Source organism: Nesoenas mayeri (genome assembly GCF_963082525.1).
Source record: "Nesoenas mayeri genome assembly, chromosome: 9".
Lineage (NCBI taxonomy): Eukaryota > Metazoa > Chordata > Aves > Columbiformes > Columbidae > Nesoenas > Nesoenas mayeri.
In genome coordinates this window covers 11,647,434-11,666,474 of record NC_137557.1, presented here as the reverse complement: position 1 = coordinate 11,666,474, position 19,041 = coordinate 11,647,434, and the positions used below count along the sequence as shown (strand labels likewise).

The following is a 19,041-nucleotide window of genomic DNA, read 5'->3' as shown; positions in this document are numbered from 1 at the left end:
GGATTAGACATTCTCTCTGCAGGAGGTAGAGCTGTGCCTCTGGTAGCGGAGACTTTACACTTGGAAGGCCTTGAGCTTGAATGTGCTGCCATTTTCTGGCGATTCAGGGAGCTGTGTTTGGGAACTTACCTCTCTAAAAAAAAAACAACCAACCAAGAATAAAAGCCTGTAGCTGTGCTGCTTAACCCTAGTCCCTTGCCTATGGTGTCCTTGCTTACCGATGTACTCCAGATCCTATTGACTTTGCAGCAGATGGTCTTCTCTTGCTGCAGCAACTTCTATATCTCCAAGGTCTCTTCCACATGTGCGATACTTTGCTCTCTCCTTTATGGTGGTAGGATTAAAAGACCACTCTAACCCCTCTTTCTTTTCATCAGCCTTTCAAGGGAGACTCTTGTGGTTACTGCTGTTGTGTCCCCACATAATTTGTCAGACACTTTATGTTCTAATAATGCATTATAAGATGGTGTGAGTAAATAACATGGTGAGAATAGAAGTAGTTTCTGTAGATTGTCCTTAAGAATGAGCAGACCTACTGATACCTCAAGTACCATTAATTCTTGATTGGGGCTTGCCAGGCTTGTCAGAGGAGCCATCTGCTACTTTGTTCTGTGTGTATTTATTTATTTATTAGTAAGGTGAATCTCACATGGAAGAACTGTGAGGGGAATGACGTTTTTTGTTCAGCTTCCCGTAGAATATCTTACTGAGAAAGACTGTTTAGCTTTTGTTGATTACTTCTCCTGATAGTCTGCATCTTGATGTGCTTCTTTTTATATTGTGCTCACTGTTTTCTGACTAATATATCTTCATATTTGCTACTTGAAGTGGCATACAAAGAAGCTGTCATAAACAGCTGCATAGAAGACATCTGAAAAAAATATCAAGTGTTAAGAAACAAATGAATGTCTTTGATGCCCTACCAAATTTGAATTTTATTACTGTTTTTTTACCATCTTTCTCTCTTGGCTCAACATGCTTCAGTAGTCAGAGAGAAATGTTTTGCTGGCTGCGTCTTGCATGATCTCCAGGTGCGTAGGCCTATGCCCAATTTCCTGCAATGCAGAAATAAGTCAGTTGATTACATTTCTCTTGCCTTTTGGAAACCTGTAATCTTCAGACTCTACAAAGATTTAAGGCATGCCAGGATAGGTTACTTTTGTGTGTGTGAACGTTTTAGATTGAAAATAAATATTCAGCCCCTATCAAGAATAACTTACTGTTCTGTTAAGGAGGAAGAATAGGAAGTAAGCTATTACCACAGAAAATTTGACTGCAATTTTCTTTTGCATAAGCTTAAATTCTGAGTAGAGAGGTTGTCAATTAGTGTGCAGATTTTTTTAATTGGCTATAATAAAAAGCTAATTGGTGTTTTGCTTAAAGAGTGAATTAAGAAAGTGTTGCTATAGAAACTTTGGATGTGCATAGTGCTGCTCTACATAACAGTGAATATAATAGTCTAATGACCTTTCTGAGCCAGCTGCATAGTCAAGGAAAAAGTGTTAGATTCAGGCTCGCTGAAGTGATCATTAAGGACTTTGTGACTTCAGCCATTTCATTGCCTGGAAGTGTCTCTGGCATTGTCTTGTTGAATGTTTCTCTTGGCTCATGTCAAACCACATAATAAATGCTGGTCTCAGAAGACCTGAACTTTTGTAAAATCTGAGAGCTCCAATTTTGAATGTGTAAACCGATTTGTAATCTGTCAAGCATAAAATGTACTACTGGGGAAATTTCATTTTCATAATCTGAGAAACTGTGACGATGGATCATAAGTGACAACATCTAATCCGTTAGCTGTTGTGTTTCTCCCTCCTTTCTCTACCCACTGATTTCTGAGCCTCATGTGAAACACAGGAATTATGATTTTAAGTCAAATGAGATTTCTCTTGTAATTTGCAATATTCTCTCCTAGCAAAAGTACTTATCTTCTTGAATATAAACTTTGCTGAGGAGTGAAAAATTTCTGCAAGATTTGTGAACAGGAATTTTTTCCTTGGGCTAGTGCTCTTGCCTACTTATATTACTTCGGAGTCGTCATCTGTACTTTTACTAGCTGCTTAAAAGTTGAAGATACAGATGACATGGACAAAACGTACTAAAGTGTATTATGAATGTAGCCCTTCCAGCACAGGAAGGTGGTCAGTAGTGAAATAAATGTCTCTATATAGTAAAACGGAAAAGTAAAACATGACCTTGCCTCCCACCCCCCAGTTCCCTGATCCTGAATCTTGTTGTTACTATGTAAATGGACAAATCGTATTGTCCCCTTTTTGCCTAAATACCCCAAAGATGCAGGGGTGTGAGGTCCTGCAGTTATTAGTCATAGTGACGGGAAAACCTTAAAATGTTCTGCATGTATTAAATAATGTTGTGACTGTTTAAATGCAGAAGACTGGACAAAACTATAACCTGCTGACTTTTTGTGGAAAGAGCTGTGTTCTTTTTTCTCTGGTTTTCAATTAAAATATTTGTGTCTACTAAATTTGTACCAGCACTTGTTCTTAAAACTGGTAAAACACAAAAATCTTTGAGTTGGATTTTTACCATTTTTTTTGTTTGTTTTCCTTTTTTCTTCCCAGTGGATGCTTAGAAGAAACCAGAGATTCTTCTAAATGGGGGAATTTAGGAGAATCTTTTAGAATTCTCTGGAACTGTACAGTTGGCTTCTTTCTGTACCTCTGAATCACTGAGTAGTATCGTAACTTAGCAGCTATTTTTCCCTTGATACACATATTTAAGTCCTATTAGTATTAATGCATTTTTGAAATGCTTCCCTCATATATTCAGTATCTATTACTGATGTCCAAACCCTAAAGTCTTATGAATTGGATGTCAGGTAGCTGTCTCTAGAGCTTAATGGAAAGTTGGATTTAATCTCATAGTTCATCTTTTGAGCAATAAAACTGTAAGACAGCTAAAATGTTTTAACATGGAGCTTTTATCTGAGATCTATAAGCAAATAAGTCATTTTCTGGTCCAGGGAAAGAGCTGCTTTTATTCCTCCTCACCCCCTTAAATTGCCCAGTAAGACTGTAACTGTGAGATGTGTTTACCTGGGCTTGTATAGTTTAAAGCTGTTGTTTTGCAAAAATATAGTTCAATAATATTGATGACTGTCAAGGAAATGTTACTTTTTGGAACTCAGTAAATCCATCCTTACTTAATTTTAAATTTTTGCTGCTTTCCTGCAGTTCATTGTCAGCTGTCTTTGTGAAAGGGGAACCAGTGTTGGAAGAACAAAACATAATTCTACTTTGGGACTGACATTTTCCTCTAAGTTTTACTGGACAGTACAAGGCCCTTGTTGATGTTACTCCTACTTTAAATGGAGTGTTGAACCAGGTGATTTCTTAGGCTTCTCCCAGGCCAAATTGCTTTACACGTCAATGACAGAGTTCAAATCTGTGTTGATAAAGGGACATTCCTCCTGGTGTTCCTCTTCTGTTTGTCTGAACTGTGACTCCGCAGGGTTACCGTGAAGGCAATTACAACAGAAACTGAAGTATGAATAGTTAAAGGACTGTTGGTTGTTGTTTGCAGGTGGTTGTTTTTTGAGCATTTCCCTCCAGATGACAAATCTAAACATGGCTTTTTAGTTTTCTTTTCTAGCTTTTATTCTCGTCATTATTTAAAGGATAACTTTGGTCAGACTTCTAAATGGATAGCTAAGAAAAGATGTAAAGCTCTTTCCCACCTTCATACCTGCACAGGGGAACCCTGTTTCAACATGGGTGCTACAGCCATTATGTTGGATTGGTAAAATGTATAGGAAAGCCTAATGTTTGGGAGCTACAAACTGCATTCCTTTTAGTTCGCTGTGTTATTTGTTTGTTGGGATTAGTGCTGGCTGTGGTTGTACACACAGAGTGTTGGAGGAGCTCAGTGGGTTTTGCATTGTGGGTATCGATGGAATGGCTCAGAAAAGCAGCTTCAGTGCCTATGTTTTTATTTTTTTCCTCTTTTATTTTTTTTTTTTCAAAATTACTTCTTTGTTGCCCCAATGTGATTGTGTTTACAGAAAATTACAATGGCACAACTTGGTTACTATTGATCCTTTTTTTGGCTTAGTTTTATAATTTATATAGTGCAGCAATGAAGGGTTGTTAGTGGAGTTATCTGTACAATCTTTATAATAATCTTTGATTAGTACTGAACTGCAGTGATATATGCAGAGACCGTTTAAATATGTACAGAGCTACCTTGTTTTGCTTGGGGAAGGAACACATTGGCAACTTTTACATTTCATTGAAGAAGGAGGGAGATCCATGTGCATGATAATGAGTTTGCTGGTGCGAAATAGGTGAAAAAAATGAAATTATTAGAATATCAGCTCATACTTTTTCTTTTTTGCTAAAGAACATTTATACTTTACTGATGGATAAGCAAGGCAATTGTTTATTGTCCAGTGTTTTGTAGTAAAGCAGAACCACCACCACAGGTGCTCTGGGTATGAACCTGCTGCTTCATGAACCAGACCTTGCTGGATGTGAGGGCATTGGTTTTGACATTTTAGGCAGTCACTTTGTTTCTTTAGATGAGAAAAATACTTCATAAGTACCAGCATGTTTAAAAATACAGTCTATTTTGCTGCTCTGTCTATTTATATATACAAGTTGCATAAGTGCAAATGGTTAGATTTCTGTTTCTATGAATGGTGTTATATAATGTGATATGTTCCTCTTTTGCAGAGAATTAACGTAGAGGCCAGATTGAAAATATGCCTTCGTGAAAAACGAGCAAACTGATCCTGTCTTTGCTTTAAGGTAAATGAAAAAAATGTATCAAACACTTACTCTAACTTTTCTTCTCATCATAATTGTTCTGTTTAAAAGAAATGTGAGGATATTATGTGCTCAGAATAAAGTAAGTAAACATTGCAAGGAGTTAAGTTGCAAAACTTAATATTTAATCAAAATAAAGTGTGAGCATGAGCTGGTAATTTGGGGTAGGCTTCAGCAATTAAACAAAATGACAGTCAGTGGCATGAATGCTTATGTCTTACATACTGCTTTGGCAAGTATCTGGTTTTGTCTGAAAATTGAATATGCATATGAAGGAGAGATCACTATAATTGAATGGAAAATGTGAAATTACAAAGGCAGCAAAGTATAAATAATGGAAACTCAGGTTGCAGCTCTAGCTTTTGCATTTCATGAGCTCAGTTGCAAACAAAATTGCTAGAATGGGAACTCACGTTTTTGTTCTGCTTTATTTTACTTTCATGGTACCATACTCTTGGTACAGAGAGCAAAGTAGTGAAAATGACGAAGTGATAATTAAATATCTGTAGGAAATTAATAGTCAAGCCACAGACTAATTTTCAGCAGTCTACAGCTTTCATTATGTATGTATATGCTTTGATTTCTCATCTATATGGAAAATACATCCTGTAACACTGCACATTTTTAGTCTTTCTCCTCCAGAACTGTTTAACTTATTGTGTTCTATGGTAAGATGTGGCAAACTTGTTTTGTTTGTGAAATCATTGCAACAAATAATAATTATATTTTCTTTACTTGAGAAGTTCTATTCAACTGCATTCTTGTGGAAACTAACAAAATAACAGGACACTGAAATACCAGGAATGTGTTACAGGGTTATTCTGTGTGTAATATTAAGGCTATACAAGTAAGAGCGATGAGGCTATACAAGAAAGAGCGATATATTCTCCTCTGTCCTGGCCCTGCCATTGCCCTGTGCCACCATAGGTGCTTGAGCTGGGTGAGAGCTGTTCTGGCTGAAGCTCACCTGGAACTGTGGAGGGCAAGAGTGTTCATCTTCTTTTGCATCATCTAGCTCAGGTTATGGCTGTGGAACTTCCCCGCTAGTACCCCAAGTGGAAGTTAACTGTAGCTTGAGGATGGGCAGGCAGGGAAATGGCTAGTTTGGACGTAGGTCAGTATCTCCAGTGGCTGAAGTATTGCTCTGTTTCCATGGAATACATTAAAGATAACACATTTCTTCTTCTGAGATCAATTGGTATTAATTTATCTTTTTAGAATAGTGTTTCCTCATGTTGAATGCAGTTCTTCTGGAGTTAAAAAGCTGTCATCTGTTATTTTATTTTTTTTACAAATAAAAAGGACACTTTAGTACTGTCAGTATGAGATCATCGCTGTCTAATAATAGGCATTTTAGAAGGTTTCTATTAATGTTGACTTTTAACAGAGCCCTGTTACTGAAAGAACTGTACCTTATAATCATGCCGCATCTTTCACTACAAAGCAATTATATGAACTGTACGAATTGGCAAAAATCTATTAGCTCTTAAAACTCAGAATGTTACTTTCGATCAGAAAGGAAGCAATCTTGTTTAATTTCCCCCTCCCCTTCATATGTCTATGAGAGTGGGAGCCTGTGTGAGGGAGAAAAGGAGCCTGATGGTGGTTAATGGCTAATGAATACAGCAAAGGATACAGGAATGGTTGCCTGGCAACATGGGGAGGATGGGCTGAGGTCCCCTGTCGGTACATAAGAGTTGACTGTTTCCTCGTCTTTTGAGCTCACCAGGACCAGCTTCTGCATTTTTGCATACTTGGTTCTTAATATGTAACATCGCTGGGTTATATTTGTATATTAGGTGTTTTGTCTCTTATGTATTTCATTATTTTAAAAAGAAACACAAGAAGAATGGAAGAAAATCAAGCATTCTAGTTAAAGGAATAAAAGATGTTGTGAATGCTGTCCCATGCAGTTATTTCAGGACAAGAATAATATTTAGTAAGAACTTTGCCTAGAATTGCAAGCTCTTAGATCTAATTCCAGGTAAAGTTATATTTTCTTAGTCCACGAGCCCTCTAGAAATGGCTGTCAACATACTCGGTGTTCAGAGATGATGGGCTGGGGTTTGTGTTATAATTGCAGCCTCAAGAAGATTGTCTTTTTCTGTGGTTGAAACATCGTTATGAAACGACACTTCTACTTTGTTTCCCCTCTTACTCTGGTATAATATCAGGCAGTGAACAGTGTGTGCACTGAGGGGTGTGACAGGCTTGACCTTGTAGAAGTTTTTCTTAGAACAATTCACACGAATTTTGAAAATGGGTGTCAGTATGAGCTGTAGATGTGTCTTTTTGCCGGTGTGATTGTACAGAGGTGCTGCGTCACCAGGGAGACAAAGGGTGGCCATCAATAATGTGGTGTTCTCTAGAAGGCCTTTATGGAAATGTGGATTGACGTCACCACGTGAATGTGGTTATAGTTAAGTCAACATTGAACTAGTAACCTCTTTTCTGTGCATATGTTTATTAAGGACAAAGTTACAACTGGCTTTCAGACTCAGGCTGCATGATCCCATATTGTATCTGTGTTTGATTTTGCCAGAGAAGTAACTGTTTTATCCCTGTCAGGTCTCAAGAATAACTTTATTGCCTAATGATAAGGTCAAAGCTATAGGAAGCAGGTTGGGTTCTTGTTTTGAATTGTTGAACAATTGTTCTTCCACCAGGAAAAAAATGAGGTTAAAGCGCAAGCACATCTGCAATTGTATTACCTTGGGAATTCTTCAAAGCAGAAAACCCACATCTCTCGTACCAGTAAGAGCAGTTGTCATTTGCAGAATGCTTGCTTCAATTTTTACTTGATGGGTTCAGTGTTTTTGTTAGTATTTATTGTTAAGGATGAATCTTTTTAGAGCATTTGGCATGCTGTCTAAATATAGTTTGTTTATATGGAAATGCAAACAAATCCATTATTTTTAGTGGGTACTTTGTAATTATCAGACTTTGAATAATCTAGACAAAAATCAGTGTTTTCATTTAACTTTTTTTGCACAGTCTATTCTCTCTCTGTCCACATGCAAACACACAGAGGCAAGATAGCAGCAGCCAACTGTGTAGAATTGCTTCCTTGAAACTGGAGATAACTCAGAAATTCACATGAAAGGTTTTAAATGTTTCAATTTGTATAGCCAAAGCCTTAAGGCAATTGTCATTAACAAAATGGTCTTTCACCTTCATTCTTCATGTTGCAAGCAGTAGCTTCTGACTTACTATTTATCTTTTTAATGGTTTATACTTACATTAGAAACCCCAAGTTTGCTACAGGGTATTGAGAAATGTTTTGTAACTTATGGTGATTCATGGGAAGGTTTTGGTGAACTGTTCTAGATTGTATTTCATGGTAACTTGTACTATTAAGGGCAACTTTGGTGTGTAGGTAAGATTATTCTTTCACATCATCTGCACAAATAAGTGCCTGCTGGTACAGCTATGTTAACTTGAACATAACGTTCAAGGAACTGCATATTGCATTAGTATTATGGAAGCTTGAATCCAAGTGTCTGAACTTGTGCTTTAATCTACTATATCAATGAAGGAAAAGATTACAAATTTAAGATTGATGTATTTGTCTTCATTACCAAGATGTCCAAATTATTGGCTATTTACCCTCCTATAATAGATTCTGAGACCAAAAAAAAATACCTTAAAAGTTATTATAATTGAACCAAGAAAATGAGTAAAGATCAGTGAGTTTTCAAAAACAGTATAGTAGTTTCTCTGTACTGTGCAATGCTGTTGAAAAAACAAACAACAAAAAAACCCCTCCACAAACTGTCCAAATGTTCTTTTATTTGCAGCCAAAGTAAATAATTTTAACCTGGCAAATACTCACTTGCCAACTTTTGTAAGGAGTGCGAGTGGAATATGTTATTTCAGTGTTCTGTTGGAATACGTGATGATGTCTTATGAAATTTCAGTACTACTAAGAGACTAACACATTGGTTACATTGGATCATTGGTTAAAATTTAAACTATGTAAGTTGTGCTTTAAAATGACGCTTTAAATCAACCAGATGTGAGACTTTCAACGTATTTTTGCATGGGTTTTTGTGTAGTGTTCTTCTTCTGCCTCATACTGTAGTGATTTCTGTTGTGTTTTTGCTTTTCTTATGGGACCCAAACATAGAAAGTCATGGAAAGAACAACCCAGGGCAGGCAAGAGTTCAAAGATTTTTTTAATGTACCATGAGCATTGTTTGAAAGCAAGAGTCTGATTCCTTAATTGTGGGCACAGAAGTAACTTCTCATCCTTCATTTTGGCTTCTATGCTGTTTTATTTACCTTATATAATACCCTGTCTGAGAAACGGAGACAATTTATTGATTAAAGCATATGAAACAAGTGTATGGTGTGTAAGCAGGTAAAAAAGGGCATGGGTAATGTATTTTAGATCTCATTTCCTATGTTGATTCTGTATTAAAAAAATGAAAATACATTAAGCAATGCAATAACTGCATCCTAGTAAACACAAAGCCAACATCTGTGTTTTCTAAAAGTACCTCACTGAAACTAGAATTGGGAAAAATAAAACTTTATTGCGAATTTGGAGAGAAATGGAAATGCTAATCTAAAAATCATTTATCTTTTTTTTTTTCCTCCTCTCAGTTGGGGAGAATAAGATTTTGCTGCCTTTACTCTCTCTGGAAAAATACAGCTCATTCTTTTTGTTAGGATAATGCTTAGATATTTCAGAGATGCAAACAACAATAAAGAGTGTTATTCCATACTAGAAATGCTTTATATAGGGAGTTAGTTACATTAAATAATTGAATGAACTAGTTTGGAATAAAGGAAGCATTTCATCAGTTTGAAGCACAATTCCAATGTGATGGATGTGCCCTGCTATCCAAGAAGCCAGTCCAGAATCTGAGCCCCAATTTGTACAGTCCAAGTGCAGTGTCACCCACCCACCTGATTTTGCAGAGTAGTTGTTAAAAACTAATGAGATGTGCTTTACTACAGACTAATGAGGTGTGCTTTATCTGCAGAGGGTTGTAAGCAGATGTGATGTGCAAGTGTCTCACTGGAGAGGAGGAGATGGTAAATTACGGGTGCGCTGAGCTTGGGTGGCATGTATACATGTATATGTGCCTACTGCAGCGTGCAGCTGATCAAGGAGGCTGCGCTCACCTAACAGCTTGTCAGCAACCAACAAAGCTGTCTTATTCCCATGTTCTCTGCTCCTTCATGGGCTGATTAACATTTTTTAAGTAGCAGAAAACTAGAGAAGTGGTAGGAAAAACTGGGTAGCTTTCTGCTGGTTAAACTGTGGGATTAGTGAACTGAATCAACTTCTCATAGATTCAGAAGAAGACCACAACTATAACGAGGAGGCAGCAAGTCTACTGGCTATAAAAAGAGCAAGAAGTGAGTGTAGGAATATCACCTGAGTGACAACTTTCTGTCAGTATGCCCCCTCATTTGTCAATAGGTGTGTATGCATCAAAAGCATTTGTCAGACCTCCTGTGCAGAGACTCCCCGTTCAGCCTGGCTGACGACAGGACAGAGCTGGGTTTGTGTCTTTGCTGGATTCAGGAGGGAGCTGGTTCCCAGCTTGTGGCACCCGAAGGGATGTGTGTATTGCAATGAGTGACTGTCTTGCTGTATGGGCAAGTCCCACAAAGTGAGGTAATTTGTTAGCGTAACATTGCTTCTTTATAAGATATATTATACATACACGTATATATCATTATATATACATATATACGTTGCAGCTCTTCTGTTGGAACAATCTTCAGTGATTGAAAATTCACACACAAGATTCATCTAGGCTCTTCTGCATTAGCTGGGGTAGAAGATACTTTAGAGTCCAGGTCTTCATTAGCTTGACAATCCATCTCCATATTAAATCACTGAATTTTATACCTTATGTTTGTTACAAAAGTCACCATATGTGGCTGGGAATGCAAGCCGACCTACTTAAACCACAACTCTTCCCAGCAGTGTGAGATATATCTAGAGATGAGTGTTCATCTTTCTGAAATCTAAACACAAGGGTGCTCATTTCTGTGTTTTCAAAAGTGCTCTCTCTAAAAGGAAGAGGGTGGATTAAATGGTGAATTTTTTTTTTTTGAAGCTGATCAGCTTTTGATCCCCTGTATTGGGTTTTTAGGCTCTGTGCTTCTAATGTGGTCTTAGAATAGTAAGATTTACTTCTTAGTTGTGCAAGATGGAGTTGAGTATTAGTTAGCATTTATAGCATTAGCTCTCTTGCCGACAAATATTAGAGAAACATTTTTCATTCCCTTGCTCTTGCTTTCCTTTTTTTTTTTAAGCTGCTTACTTCTGTCATTCAATTTATCCTTTGCTTTCAATTATAACTACAAGATTCATCAAAAGTAGGGGTGGTAGAAACAAATCTTGCAGCAATTTTTAAGTGAAACAAACAGCATCTTTAAAAAACACTCATTTAATTCCACTGCTTTTATAAATAGTCAAGTGGACTGAAGGGCAGTGAAATTGTTGCCCTTTTTACTAGATCTTATACACTCTGCGTTAGTATAATTTGCAAGCCCAGATTATAAAGTATCATCTTCCATGCATCAGATCTTTATACTTGTTGCATAATTTTATTTTGTTTAATACTGAAAAGACCAAATTAGAAGAAATAAAAAGGAGAAGCTAGTTATTTTTTTCTGTCTTCTACAAACTGACTTCAAACTAATGTGTGTGTAGCTTTGGCTTTTGTGGACTCATCTTTCAGCTGCTGAAGTCAGCTCGAGTTGTTATGTGTTTTCTGAAGACTCATTTATGCTTTCATTAAGTAGGGACTGTAAAAACACTAGAAGTGAATGAGGAGTCCACTGCTGATTTTGATTGCCAACATTTTTTTGAGGTTTGGTAGCTAAAGTTGTGTGAATGAACAGGGGGAACAGGAACTGGTTAGAAAAAGATATTTAAAGTAACTTTAGAAATGACATTTTGACAAAGCCACCTGTTTTCTGTGGAGGGACTAATACCTCTGCTGGGGAAAGCTGTCGATTTTTTTCTTGTTTTAGCTTTCCAAATCAAGGCTTTGAGAGTGGAGAGAGAGATGTTATTTTTCTTATCATAAAGCTATGAAATGGGGTCAGAAACTGAACTGTCTTAGATCCTTCTCTACTGTGTTCTGTTTGTCAGTCATTTCAGGACTGATAGGTCTCAGAGAGACATAACAATTATCCATTATTCAAGTATTGCAAAAAAATAATGTATGCATTATTAACAAAACTACAAAAATTAATGAAAACTCCATGGATGTTTTGAACCTTGTTTTCTTCTGCATACTAATAAATTCCCTTGGCATGAGATTTTCTCATTTAGCAAGGGAGAAGGGAGATCCCAAACACCAACAATATTAAAAACCTGAACATCAGTATCTGCCCCGTCGTTTTTGTGAGGAAGAGAGTATTGGCACTGCCCCTTTTCTCCTAGCGCTCCTGCCATTGTTGAAGGTGAAATATTTGTCATTTTATCATGTGAAAAATGTCAGTCTGTGGTGCCAGACAGGTAGTCACTACATAAAACTCTTCTCTTCTGTGATAAACTTCAAAACACTTGGTTGTCCACTGGCAGATTTTCACAGAGACTGGACCACAGAGTCAGCTTAGAGATTTGTGCAAAACAACTCTGCAAATTCCCAGTGCTTGCATTTCAGCTATAGTTACGATTTGTATCACCTGTGCTATTTCACATGTAGTAAGTATACCTTGTTATTTGCACTTTCAAAACATTGGAAGTATTCTTTAAGGGAAAAAACCCTGACGTGTCTTCCTATTACATTTGTAAAGTACGTAGCATAATACACCTGGGAGTTTGAAACATGGTGCCAATAAACAATGACAGCAACTGTTAGCTGTTGATATTACTTTCTTGCAGTAATTCTATAAAATATCTGGGTTCTTGAGTAGAAATGAGAGTCTTGAATGCAATTTGTCCCGCACTTAGAGGAAACCTTTGCTTTCCTGAAGGCTTTCAGTTGTTGGTGCCTCTCTAGGTTTGCAGGGCTACCCTAGAAAACTTGTGACAATATTCATATCCTCTGGCAAGTTTTTTCACCATTGGTGGAGAACACTCTCTTTCTAGTGACATTGAATGTAGGTAAGGTTGTAGTCATCCCTGACGTTTGCAGTATGACACAGAGGTCTGTTTGGCATGGCTCTGTGTAAGATGTACCTTTTTTCTTTTGTAGAATCACTGTCATAATGAAATTCTATTTCCATACATTGTCCATCAAATGCACTGCTTAGAATCAAGAAACATTGTAGTTACTGTACTGTAAACATACAGAACAACTTTTTATTTTCTTCTGGGAGCAGAACAAAACCACTGCATTTTCACATTCGGGTATTTCTAGAGAGAGTGAATGAATTAAGAGTTCCTCCTTTGGAAAGCACTCCATTTAAATCATTGCATGCAAGTGAGCACAACAAACAGTTTTAGGGGAACATAAAACCAAGCCAGCCATTTCTCACCATCAGTCATTGTTGGAACAGAAAGCGTGAAATATCTTGAGTTTCAGTCCTTTTTCCGCTATTCCCACTTGCAGGCTTCATTTCAAAGGAAACAAGTATTTTCAGTACTATCACTGTCACCTCTTGAATTCTTAAAAATATTTAAGAGTTACCAGAAGGTGTTGTGATAAAATGCTAAAGCTTAAACTACAAAATACTTCTGTATGTGCTAAAAGCCTAGAATCAGGATCTGACTCTTTAAGGAAAGTGGTGGTACTTAGTAGCAAAGAAGAACACTTATTTTTGTTGCCTTAGACTTCTGTTTTCTTTGAGGATAGTAGCTTGCTCTATATGTGGGAGGAACTTACAGAATTGAAGGTAAAAACTAAACATTATTATTTCTTCTGTGTTTAGAAGTTATAATAATGTAGGATATTTAAGGATTTCTGTCTTTCAAGAGATGGACAGTTTGTGTTTGAAGAGGGCAGAAATACTTTAGATATTTCTATCTCATCAGTTAATTACCAAATATATTTTGCTTAGCACTGCAGAACTTCATTGACAGATAAACTTGGTATTCTTAGTTATGTCTTATAAATATAGAGCAACTCAAGTTTGTTTGAATATAGAAACTCAGCACTAAATCTCATCACAAACCCCAAGTTTGGTGGTGAAGAGAGAGCTTCTGTATGGGCTCCTCTACTATCCCCAGGAAGGATTACCGCTAACATGGGTGTCGGTTCTCAAATCAAAATACTAGTAAGTGATACACTTGCCATAGTGACCTTACTTGAGAGCTGAGATAAAGTTCAGTACCTAAATATTTTCCTTATCCTGTTTTATGTGCCTTTTATCAGCTTTGAGCTTCAGGATGATGGTGCAGATCTCCTTTAGTATTAGAGACCTGTTTGAAAAGCAGGAATAGACATAGTCAGATCCTTCAGTAAAGGCTCAGTACCCACTCTTGCAAGCTCATTTCATTAACTGTACTACTGGATACTTAAAGGAAAAGCCACTTTGGTTTGTCACTCTTCAAGTAATCTCAAAGCCAGCAAAGTTCTAGGTTATGCATTTTCTGCACACAAAAATAATTTAATCTCTGTCCTGCAGTAGAGGAAGCTGCATTAAAACTGAGCTGAAAAAGACTTCCATCTACTAAATGGAGGTTTCATTTGAATGTTTCATTCATACTTTCAAGTGGAAACTTCGTAAATTAATTGAAGATGATGTTCCGCATTGGAACTGGAAGTTACTGGTGTCTGCTGTGCAGCTGGGGAGATTCCCAATGTCTGCTGGAGTCTCTCCTTCCGCGCAGACTCTGAACTGGCCAAGGGCAGCTCCAGTTCCTTGGCACTGAACTGGGATTCTGGGAGGGATGAGCCTGGTGAAATGTAGGAACCATTGGCTGCAAATTTTGGGCCATGAGCTGAGATTGAGGATTATGGGGAAAAAACCCAGCAAAAGCTCAGCTAAACTAACAAAATCATGAAAGGCTGATTTTTTCAAACATAAAAGTTCATTTTGCTTTTTTCTTTTCTTTCTTGGTAAAAGCCTTTTCTGACTGAACAGTCAATTTAACCCAACTAATCTGATCAGGGAAGTATAAAGCATGAGCTTTTTCTTGTGAACCAAGTAAGAAGGTGTTTTGGAATTCACCATTCAGATGATTCAGGATTGGGATGTCTGATTTACCTTCTGTGACAAAGCTCCGACGTTTAAACATGGCTAAAAGCTGGCGGTGTGTGAGGATGAGGAAGGTGCTTAATGTGCATAGAGAAAATTGAGAGTGAAATGCTAAAAGACACAAGTATTTTTTTATTCTGCCTTGTGAAGATTAGCTTGAGAAGTGTTACTGTCTGGGGGGATATTCTTATTCCTAAATAAGACTTATGTTTGAATTAGCGTAGTCTGTTTCAGAAATTCTACTTTAAAGGTACACTTTACCTAGCCTGAATTATCTTGAAACACTTCTCTTCATTTTTTTTTTTTTCTACCTGTCTGTTCTAATAAATAATTATTTCAGTGCTTTAAAAACAGGGGAGAAAAATGCAATACAGTTTAGTTTTAAAAATACGTATTTTATACTGCATTAAAAAAAAATTTTAGCGCTATTGATTAGACCATTTTGAATGTAGCCAGATACAGGTTAACATTTTGAGAGCTACTTAGCTCTTGCAATTTTTCATTGTTTGTTCCTTTAAAATAGTGCTGTGGCTTCTCTTTGATTTTTGTCATTGGCAGCTCCAAATGTAAATGTTAAAATAAAACTAACTTTGTAGGCAGAGAGACAGGTGCACTTGTTCAACAAATTGATCACAAATGTATCAGACACCTGTTATTTGATTTCCCCAGCAGAAAAGAGCAAATATTTTCTTGGAACTCAACTTGAAGTCTGGCCAGATAAGATTATCTTAAAAGTTTGTGTCCTTGGGCTGGAGAAAGAGGGGAAGAGAAGCAAAATGACCTTTTGTTTTGTTTATAAGCCCTTTCTGTTACATAGTCAAAACAATCTCAAAATTACAGTGTTGAAGTGAAGCATTTTCCTTGGAGGTAACCTTTGTGAAAGACAGGGAAAGGGTAGTTTTGGTTTTGAGGTTCTTCGCGAGGATTTTGCCAAGGGGCACTGCATCTGCGGCGATGCTCGTTCTCCGTGGTGGAAGGCTGTGGCTGCAGAGTTTCCATCCCACGGAGACTGGCTTGATGGTTATCATTTAATTTTCCTATGAAGTGCAAACTCAGAGGATCTTTAAAATCAGTCACAAACTTTCTGTTGGCATTTTGACTAAAACACCTGCTGTGGAAGGAGAAGCATTCTTCAGATCACTATCGGTGTGAAAGTGAAAGGCAAGGGTGGGGAGCAAGGGAGCGGGAGAGTCCAGGAGGAGACAAAGCAGCCTTGCCTGAAGCACATGTTAATCAAAGCGAGATCAAAGGATATGATGTCAGTTTATAGAGAAACAGGTCAGGCAAGCCCAGGTAGCTCAGGAAGCAGGATGCTAATTATTCACAGAAGAAAGTCAGGTATACAGTTACCGTGCTACAGTTGAAAGTCGGAAGGTCAAAACTTGCACAGCAACCGAGTCAACTTGATAGAACAGCTTGGTTTCTTACACAGGGGAGTTTATAGTTCCCTAGAAATGGGAGAGAATGAGTCTGGTGTCCCCAGTCCATCCCAACAAGGTAAGCACATGCAACCTGCAAAATGCTGAGCTGTTTGGAGGTTTGGGGCATTGCCAGTCTCTGCATGTGGGAGCTTGTTTTGCTGTCGGCTGTTGCAGCGTGTGCTGCATGTCCACGCAAGGGGATGTGTTTTTGCATGTGCATGTGTTCTGGGGGAAGGAGGAAATCCACAACCCTCATCTCAGCAATACGTTGCTTTTAAAAAAACACTGCAGGAATTGGAGGGTAAGGGAAGATGTGATAAGATCCGTATAAGCATTCAGCACTGTGTTGTCAACAAAGGTTGCTTTAAGCTTAAGGTGATTTGTGGAAGGTGAGGTTACCATTCTGTAAAGTATTTCAGTCTGCTGGAAATCATTTTTGGATAGGAGATGCTTTGCACAACTGTTTTGTGCAAATTGAGTACCTGTTGCATAGGAACAGGCCGTGGTAGATGCATAAAGATGATATTCTTTCCAATTTGCATTCTTGGCTTATTCCAGGTTGTTGTCTGTTTTTTTTTCCTTCTGTGGGCTGTGCAAAGGTAACACCAACACATACAAAATAGCCCTTGTAAGCACTTGTGTGACTAAATATAAGAACAGAACATTCTGTCTTAGGTGTTTTAAATTTTCAGTAGAAACCTGAACGCAACGGTTCATAAATCTTACTTAGTCCTTCTTTTACAACATTAATGTCAAATTTTTGCTTTGAGAAAGAATGTTTTCCCAGTAGCTCTTTTTTTCTTCTGACAGTTTTAACATCCCAGGAAGTATTATCTTCTGAGGAATTATTCCATTATTTTATCATCTTAGCATTGAATGTTTTTTTCCCCTGATATTCAACCCCTGTTTTTCTTTCGCTTACATTTACTGGTTTCATCCTGGCCTCTTTTTCATGCTTTCCATACCAGCAAGGGATAAAGCTTTGTATCTATTATGCGTTTTGCAAGAATCCTCAAGCTATTGTGAAATTTGCAAATGATTTTCCAAGAGCTGAAAAGGTAACTTTCTAGTCAAAGAGAAGCTATGTTACTGATTTTCCCTTGAAGTTATTCTTTTTATACGCACAACCATGTTGTACTGGCGTTCAGATATGTGTTTCAGACCTGTGTTAATTGGAAATAACTCTGGTAATGCCATAGCAGATTTGTTCGTGGAGAGCTTTTATTCCACTGCTTTTTTTTTTTTTTGTTGGTGTGTGTTAATAAGTATGTACATACTACCTGGAAAACATGCAGCAGCAAATTCAATTTTGATCCACATTTTAATTTTGAAAAAAGCAACAGTAATGTTCAGTAATGGACAGGTCTAAACACTATTTCTGGCACAGCAATGAGAGAATTGGCATTGTTTCTTTCTTAACTCAGGATCTGACTTGAGGTTACAGCGTGTGGTGTTCAGAAATCTATCCAGCCTAGTTCTGATCTTAGTTTTCATTCTGTGAGGGTCTATTTCACTGCTGCTAATAAAATGATATTGATAAAACTGATGTGAAAAGTTTTCAGGCCCGTTGTATTTTGTACAGGTCTTTTGGGAACCTCGATTGTGATTGACTTAATTTTTGCTTTTTCTCCATTAGTGTAAATAAGCGTAGCCAAATGGAATTGCTCTTGATTTGCATTAATAGAAATGGGACAAGAATTAGGGCTGCACAGTAATACTGTTCTTTAGAGATAAATGTTCTGGGCATACACACATACGCTCCCAGTATAAGTTTTTTCATTTGCTATCAATCTGATGTACTGGGTTATTTCCATATGTGCTTGTTTATAGAAAATGTCCAAAATAATTGGTGATTCAACTGTTTGGGGTTTTTTTAAGGAAAAAAAGGTGGAAAAAATTAACATTACCTGTCAAAACCACTGCTAGTCAGACAACTTGCATTTCTTTTCATGTTTTTTATTTTTAGAGAACTTGGCGCTTGTGTGAATTACTGAAGGTCCCAGATTGACAGCCCTGGGGGCTGGCTTCACTTATTCATTAGCAAAAGAGACACGGCCTGGGCAGCAGGTGCACAAACCTCCTTGCTGTGCTTTACCTGTGTGCTGCGGTTCTGCAGCCTTTTTGAGGATCCAAAGGTTTCAGTTCTGTTCGCTCCTTGCCTTTCCCTGCAGCATTTTCTTCTAAGCGCACGACATAATGGTCTTGTGATGATTAGGTTTGTGCACTGAAGACGATGCAGAGACCTTTATTTGATTTCACCAAACAGCCGTCAGATGGTGGAGAAGGCTCGGGGCTTACATAAGTCAGTAATTCTCGCCATCTGGTCAGTCAGTGAATATAAGGTCACTCTGCCGTCACAGCAGTTTTGTTTTGCACCACGTACAGTAAGTTCAGAGAATAAATTAGCTCTTGGTTCGATTCTGTTGTTATTCTGCTACTTCTGTCAATGCTTCAGCCCTCCATTTCTGTGGAGGCTCACGGCCAGGGTGTGACAACCAAAAAGAGCAAAGCCTCGAACAATGGGGCTTTGACTGCTCGCCATCAATTGATTCAAGGGAGCACACTGAGAGCCCTTCAGAAATGCACTGCAACTAACTGAGAACATCTTGTATTTTTGTGGCGCTTTTTTTTTGTGGTTTTCTTGTTGGTTTTTTTTTTTTTTCTTTCAGAATCAAGCTCCACAAGTTGTTGTTTTCAGTCTTCTGTGAATTAAGTACTGT

At 37.7% G+C, this 19,041-nt stretch overlaps 1 protein-coding gene across 1 annotated transcript in view; it reads left to right on the top strand.

Moving 5' to 3' along the window:
* Positions 1–16,354: 16,354 nt before the first annotated feature.
* NAALADL2 (N-acetylated alpha-linked acidic dipeptidase like 2) overlaps positions 16,355–19,041 on the top strand; it is a gene marked incomplete at both ends in the record, with an annotated part of 329,666 nt that continues 326,979 nt past the window's right edge. Inside the window, one exon of the mRNA XM_080349764.1 lies at positions 16,355–16,397. Coding sequence (XP_080205890.1) covers positions 16,355–16,397 — 43 coding nt within the window. The remainder of the gene's footprint in view (positions 16,398–19,041) is intronic.